Source organism: Entelurus aequoreus, linkage group LG04 (assembly GCF_033978785.1).
Source record: "Entelurus aequoreus isolate RoL-2023_Sb linkage group LG04, RoL_Eaeq_v1.1, whole genome shotgun sequence".
Lineage (NCBI taxonomy): Eukaryota > Metazoa > Chordata > Actinopteri > Syngnathiformes > Syngnathidae > Entelurus > Entelurus aequoreus.
Genome location: NC_084734.1, coordinates 17,873,350 through 17,886,665, shown reverse-complemented (window position 1 = coordinate 17,886,665; position 13,316 = coordinate 17,873,350). Strand labels below are relative to the sequence as shown.

Sequence of the window (13,316 nt, the reverse complement as noted above, 5' to 3'; positions counted from 1 at the left end):
TAATTTAAATTAAAGTAAAAATAAACATTTCGATCAAAATAGTAAAACAAAAACCTGCATTTATTGCGTTAGAAAGGGTTACTTTCACTATTATTATTATATATTATGATTACATTAGTGCGTACTTTGGTCTCAAAATAATGCAAATATCAACTGTGTTTATATGGTGACAGCTGTTTTTTTTTTTTTTAAAGCTGTAACTGATAACAAGTCAAATTAAACCTCAATTAGCCCGAATCAGCTTATAATTACAAAATAAACCTTTGTTTTGTGAATGTTTGTTAGATTGTGTAGTTATGAGGCCAAGTAGACGTACAAACATCCTTCATTTTAATAAGAACAATGTGGATAGAGTACATTTAGTGAAATATGATACATTATGTGAAACAATGTCCATGTTTGTGTTTCTAAACAATCACTTCTGTGTGACTTTTCACTGTATTTCTGGAAGACCAAAAATAAAAGATAACATTCTGTATTTACAGCTCAATTTCTCCTAAAATCATTCTCATTATGCAGCAACAAACAAGCGTCTCTGCTTACACGATGGAGCAAAACAACACCTTTAATGTGTTTTTCTCATAAAGACACAAGTTTGCTAGAACAGTTGTTTTAACAATATCTTATTTGAGTTGCTGGGATATTCCATCAAAACATATGTATTTAATAAACAAGCACTTTTCATTCAAGTGTTGAAAAACAAAAAATAAATGAAACCTTCAGTGTGATAAAGTGTATTTGTCATAAAAGTAAAAATATTTACCTGCTGTGTTTCTTTACATAAGTTACAAACAAGCAAGTTACCGCCGCCTGCCCTTGCTTACAATACCACTGTCCACCCGAAGAGGCAGTGGTGAGTCACATGACAAATTTGGCCCCGTGTAACCACAATCTGCATCGTCGATGAAGAACGTGAACGTTTCCTTCTCGCTTACATTACTGGGAGCACGAAAGACGACGCAGCAGCTCAATTAAATAAATACTTTCAACATTTTAAGCGTTTAGCCAGGTGAGCTTTAGTGACAGAGTGATGTTTATTGAATGTAAACATTGTATCCTAGAAACTGGAAGCATCTACAGTGGCTGCAAAAGGTGATATTTATCAATGAAAGTAACATAAAAAATACATTTGTTGTTACATCCATGTGACGTTTAATGGTTTCAACATTCACTTGTCACCTTGTCGCTCAAGTCAGGGGTGGACTTTGGACAGGATGTCAAACAACATTAAGCGCAAACAGCGGAATAGAATCACGAGAAAACAAGCTACTGAATTTAGCTTGTCTTCCTGCTGGGTTCACAGTAAAATGATTGGAGTGGAATACTCTTTTAAAAGTTGTGAATAAACACTTTTTGGAAACCATCGCTAACACTGCGTGAATAGTCATCACAAGATGAAAGACGTTAACTGTTAATATTGACAAAATTTCTGCCAATTTAGATTTTGTATCGCCGTTTTTTTGTTAAAAGTGTGCGCCTGTAATAAATATAAACATTTTCAGAACTGTAAAATTCACCAATAATTTAATCTGCTGTGACGACAGTGAGAATAGAGGAGCACTATGCTAGCAGCTGATGCTAACACGTTTATATTTGCAAACGAGTAGCTAGTTTTGGTTTTAGCCTCTATTTAACACTGATTATGTAAAATAAAAATGTGAACGATCTTTCTATACATAAAAAACACCCTTTTAGGTTGATTCAGTCAATAATTGCTAGTAGCCTACAGCAGTTGGACTATAACTTCCTGGTGGTAATAAAAAGGAAGAAGACAATGACAATATCAGTGATGTCCTGTAAAGGGACGTTTGCTCGTTATTCCGTCTCTTGTCTCCAGGAGGTTAAATGTCCTTTCTGCCGATCCTGAGCCGAGCTTTTGAAAATCCTCGAACAAAGAAAGCTTCTTTTCAAATATCTCTTTTTTTTGTTGTGTTGTATCAGGGAGCTTGTGCTTCCTGAGTATAGAAGAGTTTCAAGACAAACTTTTCGAGTTTTCCAAACTTGGCACTTTTCAAATAAACATGGAAGTCCATCAGCAGAAGCTCATTGTGGGACGTTGAGGTGCATCTCTAGACTTTCGAAAGAGGACGCTTGACTCTGTCTGTGTCCTGCTGAGGATTCTGGAATTCTACCAGCTGCTTTTTAATCAAGCGAGAGCAGCGGCTGCATGTTGTCTTCGTCACGCTTCACCTTGTCTGGACGTTTTAGTACACCCGGCTCCACCACCGACTGAGACCTGCAAGGACACAGAATGTTAGTACATTAGCATTAGCTCGCGAAATATAATATGTATAATAAAAAGACACTTTGGAGTCCTTGTGGTTGCACTAATCAGAATTTGTTGACATTTGTCCATGAAAGAGAAGTTTTGTGTCTGTCAACTCACCTCTTCATTGTTTTTGGAGACAAGTCCTTCTCCAGGTCTCTCTCCAGGTCTTGCACCGACAGCGTGTAGGACTCTGGACAATATTCAGTCTCCTCGTCATAGGCGTGCTCCAGCAGCGTGCGGGCCCACGTGCCCATGTCGTAGGGCGGCATCATGCCTCCCAGCTCAGAAGGTAGGATCTCAGGGTTGATCAGCTGGTGGAGGCTGTTTAGGTTGTTGCCGTGCATGAAGATCTGAAGATGACAACATTCATGTGGACGATGTACTTTGAAAAGATTTAGAAAAGATGGCGTGGTCTAACCCTCTTTCTGGTTTTGTCCTTGAGGAAGGGTCTTATGACGGTGTAGAGAGCGTGGATATACCACGGCTGGTTCACAAAGTGGATCCCTCCAAACCTGGCAGGAAAACTGTCCTGTCAAAACACAAAGAGGACGCTGATGGACGTCTGAGGCAGTTGTTTATCCACGGTTTGTATTCCTGGATGGACGTTATGAAGTCTCAACGAGATGAGGAATCATACCGCATTAAAAATGGACTTCCTGTGCTGGTGGATCAGATTAGTCCTTGCAGATTTAATCTCATCCTGAGAAGGACGTGCTCTTGTATATTTTCAGACTTCTAAGTAAAAATAACTTTTTAACTTGTGGAGTCTGGGAGGGACAGAACGTGCCAGAACCTTTAGAACTCAAGAGAATGTTGCTGGTTTAAAGAAGCAAAGATGGGGCTTTTGTTAAACAAACATGAAGGACATATAGAAGTAAACCAGGGGACGACTGGTTGAACATGTCTGTGTCCTCAAGGAAGACGCTCCACTGTTTGTTTGAGACACATGCAAATATGTTTGCAAAATGCAGCAGTCTTAAAGTCTAAGGTGATCGTCTCAAAGTACCAACAATGTTGTCTCAACCTGGACTCTTCTATTGTGGGACATTAGCTGCAGGTGACCTCAAAAGTTAACGGTATTTAAAGGTGATTGTAATGTCTGTGCCCTCACAAGAAGACAAAAATGATGAAGTTTTTGAAAGCCCATGCTTAATATTAATCTATATTTGCTTATAAGACAGAACATTGTATGTCCTAGTTGTCCCATCAAAGCTTTTTCAAGTGAACAAATATTTCCCCCAGGCTGCACTTTACCTCCTAAGAAAGAAAAGCTTTTTTCTTTCTTCGTGACTGCCGTACATGTTAGCTCCTCTTTGGACAGATGACAAGTGACAGCAGCAGGACGCACATCAAGACACAGCCGACCTACATTCCAACATGGACACTATGCATAGCAGTGTTTTAAGCACCAGCCTTTAGTTTTACCTTTGTCTAATCATTCTGTCCTAATTTATGCCCCAACTGTCTTTCTGGGTCAGAAATCAATCTTAAAATCCCAGCAATCCACATACCCGTGTCATCAGTCTAGCTGTGTTTTAAGGCCAACTGTCTCATCAGTTTGTCTTGATGTCACACCTGTATCTTACTGTTTCCTCTCAGTTAGTGTGAGGTGAGCCTTTGTCTCACCAATCTGTCCTGGTCTTCCCCGCAGCTGTGTCCTATCAGCCTATCCTGGCTGGCTATACTGCCCATCTGTGTTAATCCATCCTTGTATTTTATGCACCTGTGTCTCATCAAATGATCGCACATTTAAACCCACCTGTTTCTCATCAGTGTGTCCTAGTCGACTACCCTCATGTTACATGTCTTTTTGGGTCACATCAGTCAGGGATCAATCTCAAAAACCCTGTGCTCGGCGCACCTGTGTCTCATCAGTCTGTCCTTGTCTTCCCTGCGTCTGTGTCTCATCAGTCCCCGTCACAGTGAAGCTGCCTGTGTCACTGTCTTCTAATATCTCTTTGATGTTACAATCACCTATGTCTCATCAGTCTTTCCAGATGTTACAAACATTTTGTGTCTCAAGTCTTTTACAAGCACCTGTGTCTCATTAGTCTTTCAGAATGTGACAAGAGCAGCACCTGTCTCATCAGTCTTTCACAAACACCCCTGTCCCATAGCGCTCTTACAAGCACCTGTGTCTCATCAGTCTTTCCAGATGTTACAAGTACCTGTGTCTCATCAGTCTCTCCAGGTCTTACAAGCACCTGTGTCCCATTAGTTGTTCTAGATGTTACAAGCACCTGTGTCTCATTATTCTCCTACCAGCAACTGTTTCTCATAATGCTTTCCAGATGTTACGAGTACCTGTGTCTCATCAGTCTTTCTAAATGTTACAAGCACCTGTGTCTCTGTCTTTCTAGCTCAGGGGTCACCAACCTTTTTGAAACCAAGAGCTACTTCTTGGGTACTGATTAATGCGAAGGGCTACCAGTTTGATACACACTTAAATAAATTGCCAGAAATAGCCAATTTGCTCAATTTACCTTTAACTCTATGTTATTATTAATAATTAATGATATTTACACTTAATTGAACGGTTTAAAAGAGGACAAAACACGAAAAAAATGACAATTAAATTTTGAAACATAGTTTATCTTCAATTTCGACTCTTTAAAATTCAACCGAAAAAAAGAAGAGAAAAACTAGGTAATTCGAATCTTTTTGAAAAAATTTTTAAAAATAATTTATGGAACATCACTAGTAATTTTTCCTGATTAAGATTAATTTTAGAATTTTGATGACATATTTTAAATAGGTTAAAATCCAATTTACACTTTGTTAGAATATATAACAAATTGGACCAAGCTATATTTCTAACAAAGACAAATCATTATTTCTTCTAGATTTTCCAGAACAAAAATTTTAAAATAAATTCAAAAGACTTTGAAATATTTAAATTTGATTCTACAGATTTTCTTGATTTGCCAGAATAATTTCTTTGAATTTTAATCATAATAAGTTTGAAGAAATATTTCACAAATATTCTTTGAAGAAAAAACAGAAGCTAAAATGAATAATTAAATTAAAATGTATTTATTATTCTTTACAATAAAAAAAATAAATTTACTTGAACATTGATTTAAATTGTCAGGAAAGAAGAGGTAGGCATTTAAAAGGTAAAAAGGTATATATGTTTAAAAATCCTAAAATCATTTTTAAGGTTGTATTTTTACTCTAAAATTGTCTTTCTGAAAGTTATAAGAAGCAAAGTAAAAAAAATTAATGAATTTATTTAAACAAGTGAAGACCAAGTCTTTAAAATATTTTCTTGGATTTTCAAATTCTATTTGAGTTTTGTCTCTCTTAGAATTAAAAATGTCGGGCAAAGCGAGACCAGCTTGCTAGTAAATAAATTTAATTTAAAAAATAGAGGCAGCTCACTGGTAAGTGCTGCTATTTGAGCTATTTTTAGAACAGGCCAGCGGGCTACTCATCTGGTCCTTACGGGCTACCTGGTGCCCGCGGGCACCGCGTTGGTGACCCCTGTTCTAGATGGTGCAAGCACCTGTGTTTTGATAGTTTCTTCTGGTCTTACAGGCACCTGTGTCTCATCAGTCACTTACAAGCACCCGTGTCATCAGTCTTTTCAGATGTTATAAACACCTGTGTCTCATCGGTCTCTTACCAGCAACTGTGTCTCATAATGCTTTCTAGATGTTACAAGCACTTGTGTCTCATCAGTCTTTCCAAATGTTACAGGTACATGTGTACCAAACAGGCAGCAAGAGAGTTCACTCTGTGTATCGGGTTTATCACCTGACCGTGTCTTTTCCGTAGTGGGAATAAAACAAAGGGAGTGAGACCTCTTGTCATCAACTATCATTGACTGAATGGGGGGGATTGTGTCGATTGTGGACTTGTTAGCAATATCCAGCGACTACATGTACACGCTAACTGTTGCTATAGTTGATCTTCTCTTTAAATGAAGTTGCACCTACAAACCTGTTAATTGGATATTTCTTCTGGGACGGCTGAGATGATGACATACTCTATCCATCTGTTTTATGTCATATTTTTTGCAACTAAATGAGGGTTTATTTTGATGCTAATAATCCTGTGTGTCGGATATTTTCCTACTTTTTTGTCCTCTGCCAATCCCCTCCATGACAGTGTAACGATCTGACCCTTTATTTGTCTGTTGTCTACGGCCAGTGCGCAAAGTCAGAGCACCGGAATGCCGTGTCCTGTGAACGTGGACATGCTGTGGCAAAAGCGCAAAAAAAGGAATACATGTCGGGGAAAAAGCCAATTTCAGCAGAAATAGCTGGTTGAGGAACCTTTGAAAACCTGGTTAACGCTTGTCGACTGTAAGCCCAGAGGTTCTGCAGACCTTTAAATTTGGCACAATGGGCGTCAATGCTGTGAAATCGCACATGCTGTCGGCAATTAAAGACAGACAGCAGTTAACATGCCGTTTTAGTCCATACACGTGTCTCTCATTCGCCCTGTTTCATAGCATCCTATTCTACCTTTATTTAGCTCCTCTAGTCTACCCATGTGACTTACTGTGAGGACAATGTCAACGTCACTGATGGGTGCTTTGCACTGTTTGAATTGTAATCATGTTTATCATGAATTCTATTAAATGTTGCCTTCACGTTTTAATGGCTGGCAGCTCTTGTCTCCACATAGAAGCTGGCTAAAAGTCACGATGTCATCCAAAGCTCATAAATGAAAGACGAGTCAAGCGATGCATAAAACATCACACACACCAACTTGCATACTGCAACACACACAACAAAGCCCAGCCCATCTGGAGGAAAGACCAGAACAGACAACCAGGCAGTCGAGCCGGTTGCCGTGGGAACGCAAGGAGGGTGGGATATGGCGAGAGGTTGTAAGTATGGGGGTTTTATAACAAAGCATATTGCGTCATGAAAGATGATGATGATGAAAAAATAAGGAAATATTTCAGGACATCCTCCATTAACACCAACTCTGGTTGGAACATTCCGGAGACATCAGGTGAATAATGATGGAGAGAAGTGTGTGTGAGGGTTATGATGGCAAAAAAAGACTGGGGGGAGGGGTGATGAGAACCAGAGAACAAAGAAGGACAAGGTCTAAACCACATGTTCTTGTTGTTAGCACATTTGCAACTTTAGCATCTTCACGAACAAATGTAAAATACAATGTATGTGTCTCTTTTGAGTACTAAGACTTAGTTTTTTGAGTGTGTTCACACGGAGAAGTGATATTGAGTATTTCTGTGTAATGTAAGATTTGCTGCATATAAAGCAACGCTTTGACTGCAGGACTTACAAGCACTTCTGAATGACAAGCAGTGACCCGTCAAAAATCTAATAATTAATTAAAATACTTTTGAATTTTTGAAGTTTGAATTGGTGGTAGTGCAAAATAACATGGTGTTTCAGGACAAAACAAGTTCAATCAACATTTCAGGAACATTCGGTTTGAATCCTCAAAGTGTTTGTAAAAGTATCCTATTCTGCTCCAGCTATAACGTATGCTCTCTACTTGCTAGCTCACACACAGACAACAGGCTCTCAACATACAGAAATAAAGCATGTACATTTTTACTTGTATACTTTCTCTGTAATATTCAACATATATGAAATGTATTTAAAAAACTACGCTAGCTCGATGCTAATTTACATTGAAACTTGCATCCATGCGCTAGCGAATAGCATTAGCAATTTCAAACACTTCCACATCAGAAAATTAAATAGACAATTCATGTGTACATTCCACTTAAACAGCTGATATACAGTATAATATGCATTAAATACTTCCAAGTACTCAAGAAACAGAACTGGCCCATTTAACATTGTAAAGCGGGCCTAGGATGATATTTGTCTTTTCTGATTTAAGAATGTTGTTACTAGGTTGGATAATCTCGTCAAACAACGTCGAGGCGTCCAATCATTAGGCCCATGCATTTTGGCCTGAGCTTGCTCGCAGGTTTGGATGTCTTTGTTCGCGGGGTCTTGCAGTCTGGCTACGTTGTGATGTCACAGCAAGGTGGACGTACTAATTTGGACATTTAGTAAAGTATTAATTTCATGTAATCTCGGAGTGCGCATAATAACACCAACATGCGATACGCAGTGATAGATGCTGATATAAGCACCTTTTTTATGCAGTCTGAATCGATTGGAGAGTGTGCAGGTATACCTAATGTTGTGACTGGGTGAATCTATACAATGTTTATTTGAATTATTTTCAACCATGCCTGGAAAAAAAGATACAAGTGATGACTTGAAGATATATATTTAAACAGGCGTGGTTTCATTTGCAATCTGAGAACAAACATTTTGCAGACAGACTCAAAAAGTGGGTTGTATAAGTGACTGGAGCAAATCATATCCAATACATCTTACCTAGACCAGCGGTTCTCAAACTTTTTTCAGTATCACTTCCAAAAACATTTGGCTCTCCAAGTAGCACCAAAAATACAGTAGCGTAGTAGGTCTAAATATCCATTTAAAAACAAGGCAGAGCTTTCATTTAACAATCTTATTTCATATTTTGGTCACTGTAACATTACACACAGTTTGAACAGTAACACTTTGTTTGAATATTAAGTGATTTTTTTGGTGTACCGCTAGATGGAGCCCGCGTATCACAAATTGTGCATCACTGATCAAGACCACAAGGAGGTTGTGATTAAAACGATCATAGGTACCCTTTAGTTATTTAGTTACTACTAACAAACTGTGTTGGTCATTTCTGGGACAGCAGCTTGCAAATAGAGAACTTCCAAGAGAACTATCAAAAACCGGTTTGCGATCTACCAGTTTAGAACGGTGAATGGGCAGTGATGGACACTCACCACCCTCAATAAAGTCCCAATGATTGTCACACTCACTGGATGTTGTGAAATTTGTCCTCTGCAATTGACCCATCCCCATGTTCACCCCCTGGGAGGTGAGGGGAGCAGTGAGCAGCAGCATGCGCCGTGCTCGGGAATCATTTGGTGATTTAACCCCCAATTCCAACCCTTGATGCTAAGTGCCAAGCAGGGAGGTAATGGGCCCCCTTTTTGTAGTCTTTGGTATGACTCGGACAGGGTTTGAACTCACAACCTCCCAGTCTCAGGGCGGACACTCTAACCACAAGGCCACTGATCTGGTAGTCGCCATCTTGGCAAGAACAGGAGTGGTTGCAATTCAATATTAAAATGGAGAGAAGAAGAAGTGGGTACATATTGTGTTCGAGTGTACAATGACAGTCATGGATTTGAGATAACAGTACATTGTCAACATTCTTTTTTCTTTCTTTTGCATGACAGCAGCAGAAAATGCTGCCCCCTTTTGGTTTGGTACAATATGTGAACTCTAAACTCACGACCGCTTTTATTTTGCATTTTCATCAAGAGGACAATCCGGAGATGTTTTACAGTCATTTTTCAATCCCTTAACAACATTGTAATCCTGCAGGATTATGACTGGATTGGGTTGGATCCTGCGCACTATTCACCTGCTGTGCCTCGCTGGAGGCTACAATACTAGTAATCTTGTCTTTATGCTTGTGAGAGAACGGTATTGACGGGAAGCAGCAAGGGAGGCGTTGTCACTCTCACTGGTTAGAAGACGCTGTTTCAGCTTGTTCTGTCTTTCAATGACTATACAAACTGGACGGTTGAGCATTACCCAATTCCTATTGCTGCAGACGCGGCAAGCATCAGCGGAAAAACTACACAACCGCATCCCAAGACATGACCTTCATGCTACGTAGGTGTCTTTACATGGCTGAAAACTAACACGGTGCAGCATCGTCGTGGCGACGAGTGGCTGAAGAGGGCAGCGGCTGCAGCTCGACCCTGGAACGGACTATTCCTTACCTGCAGCCCCTCGATGGCGAGTCTCAACATGCTGGGCGTCAGCTTGGATGCCTGCTTGAAGGTGAAGTTGCTCCAGTCGATGATGAGGATAAAGCCGTTCACCTGCAGCTCAGCGTCTTCAATCATGGCCTCCAGGGACAGCAGGATGGATCTCAGGATGTCCACAAACGTGTACCTGAGGCAAGATGGCATTAGCTACGCAATGGCATGTGTGTACCAAACAATGGTGCAGTATTAGGCACAACTTGACTGTTCAGATTGTCCCAGAAGATGTTTTGCTTCTCACTCCATGCATTGGAATGAGGCCAGTAAGAAACTCCTTTTCAACCCCGGAAGAGAAGAACTATTCTTGTGAGGGGAGAGATTATCATACTGTGGTACGTGTGTGGGACTCCAGCTAGTGGTACGCCAAATATTCACTTCATTAAAGTACAGTGTTTTATTTTCCAACATGCAAACACAGTGTTACTGTTCAAACGGTGTGTAATGTTACAGTGGCCAAAATATTAAATATACTTGTTAAATAAAACATTTGCCTTGTTTTAATGAATACTTAGGCCTACTATGCAGCTGTATTTTAATGTTGGTCTTTATGGTGGTACCTGGAGAGTCCATTCTTTTTCTGAGGTGGTACTTGGTGAGAAAAGTTTGAGAACCACTGTGTTAGGGTATACTTCTACCTTTGATGTTAAATCCTTGAATCATGCACCATCCCCTCAGACTACAGCTGTACTACTGAGGTACTACCGAGTTTGAGCATGAACTGAAAGCCCCCTCGGATGATAGACAAAACGTTTCTAGGACAATCAAAATTGATTGATCCAAAGCCTGAGAAGAAAATGAATTGGCGTAGGAGTGGCCAAAAAGTGGTAATGCTTCACCTGTCGGGTACCAAAAGTAGTCAAATACACAGTAGGGATGTGCTTATCGCTCGGTCACAAATAGATATTGTGTGATCACCACTGCCGAATAATAACCCATTTTAATGCCAACACCCTCTGACTGATATTATTTATTTGTAGTCCCTCAGCTGACAAGAGGCTAGCAGCTGATTATATGTCTCCATACACAGTGAAAAGTGAATAATAATCACCTATATTACAGCAAATAAACTGATTTTCTTTGTGTCTTATGTAACATTATCACTGGAGGACAAGGCTAAACATGTTGCACTCCGAAAGCAAACCAGGAGCAGGCGTGCTAATAGTTGGCTCACTGCTAAGTAAACTCTAAACCAAAAATAATTCCTTAGAAAACTTAAAGTAGTGTCGTAGAAAGTAAGAAGTTATTAACAGGAAATGAACAAGTAGATGAATTAGAGTTAGAGAGAGGATAGTACAACAATGTTAGTTGATGTGTAGCAGTCAGGCGTACGTGCAAGGGGAGAGCGGATCCACCCATAAATCTGTAGTGTCGATACCAAGGGCAGTATCAGTATATGATCGATACTAGGATGACTTTGGTCGATATTTTCATTTTCTGAAAATCCTTTTTTTTAGTTTTTGTTAATGTTTACAATTAAAGGAACAATTCCCTGGACACGAGGACTTCAAGGGCAAAAACCAAATCATTTAAAAGAGTATAGTAGTTTTTACATTTGTTTACAGTTGGCCTTGTTTTGCTCAAACATCCATCCATTTTCTACCGCTGTTTTGCTCAAACAACTGTCTGTAATAAAAGAAAATAAGTAACTAATTTAAATATTGTGTTGGTATTGTTCAACTTTCAACAGCACTCACCATAACTACATGAAAAATGTACCGTTAATACATGTGATTGGTATTGGTATCAGAAACGGCAGCATTGGAACATCCCTAGTACATCGTATCCCAGTGGTGTGGTACCAAAAAGTAAGTACACTTTGTGCTAGCACAATGTTAGGTTGTCAACTACTGTACATGGTAGCTAAAGGATAAGGTGTCAGAGAACGTTTCAGTAGCTGGTTTCCCAACAGAGGGGGTGTAGTTTAGTGGATGGTGCCCCAACATTGGATTGTAAGGTGCCACGAATATGTACAGTACCCAATACCCCAATGCCAGAGAAAATGGTACCAATGGATGCCAATTGGTGCATGTGACGGAGTGGTACCAAAAAGTCAAACAGTGCTGGTGTGTGTGTGTGTGTGTGTGTGTGTGTGTGTGTTACCTGCTTTGGTCCCAGTTGGCGGCGAACAGAACCAGTATTTTCCTGCCGTGTCGGTCCAGGTTGGACAGCACGCCGGGAAAGCCGTCCTTGAGGGCTTGCTTGATGCCGTGGTCCGTGGCCTTCAGGTTCTTGAACATGTCCAGGTTCTGCTGGCGGTACTCAAAGTACTGGGCCAGCAGCCTGAACGCCTCAAAGTGGTTGAACTTCCTGGCTCGCAGGAACCTAAGGATGAAGGCGTCGTCCGTCCTGAGGAAGCCGATGTCCGGCCGGGTGATGATCATGTCCCGCACCTCCTGGATGTCCTGGTGGAGAGTGTCTGGGTTCTCTTTGAGCTCCGCCTTGGCCTTCTCCAAGGTGGTGGCGGACAAGCCCGCCTGCAGGTGAGTCATGTCGGCGAAAGAGGTCCAAACGGAATACTCCTCCCTCCTTGCGGGCCTCCGGTTCAGAACCAGCTGGAGGCCTGCAACTAATCCCCCCCGAGGTGCTGAGGATGCATCAGCAACATATGATCCTCAATTACTCAACTTTATTGACGCCGCTCTAGGAGAACGATGATGCCTCCCGCCATCCCGCAACCTCTTCCTCCCTCTGTGTGCGATGGCGCCGACAGCATCACCTTTTCCCGCGGAGGAGGCCGAGCGATGCGGCAGCACCTGCTACATCATCCTCCTCTCTATTCGCTGTCAGTACCGTCTTTAAATCATCCCGCTTGCCAACTTTACGCCACTGGTCCAGACGCACAGGTGTGTCCCCGCCCGTGGGCTTTGCTCCCTGGGTTCCCTGGTTCTGTTCTGGTCGGGTGGAGGTTGGGCGGGGTGCGCCGTGCTCAGGATTAGCGTCTGCTGCTGCTGCTGCTGCCGTCTGTTCGCTCAGAAAGTGAGTGACAACTGGCTGGGAGGAGAGGGTGGGGGATGGGGAGGGGGAGGAGCTGGTAGATGTGTGCTTTTAAGGGAGGGGAGGGGGAGAGAAGAAAGGATGCTGAGGAGGGCGAGGTACCAGCCTGCATAAACAAAGAGAGGAAGAGTGGAGGCGGCATGAAAGGAGGAGGATGATGATGGAGAGAAAGAGGAGGCTCTTTAAGTGACAAGTCAATGAAAC

The 13,316-nt window shown here is 41.2% G+C and overlaps 1 protein-coding gene across 1 annotated transcript; it reads right to left on the bottom strand.

Annotated features, from left to right (window-relative positions):
• Nucleotides 1–252: 252 nt before the first annotated feature.
• Nucleotides 253–13,110, bottom strand: LOC133648345 (clavesin-2). The gene is made up of 5 exons (XM_062044339.1): nt 12,219–13,110; nt 10,074–10,248; nt 2,688–2,798; nt 2,387–2,619; nt 253–2,236 (listed from the first exon to the last, which is right to left on the bottom strand). The coding sequence occupies exons 1-5, from the start codon at nt 12,605–12,607 to the stop codon at nt 2,143–2,145; spliced, it is 1,002 nt and encodes a 333-aa protein (XP_061900323.1). The 5' UTR covers nt 12,608–13,110; the 3' UTR covers nt 253–2,142.
• Between the last annotated feature and the right edge of the window lie 206 nt (nt 13,111–13,316).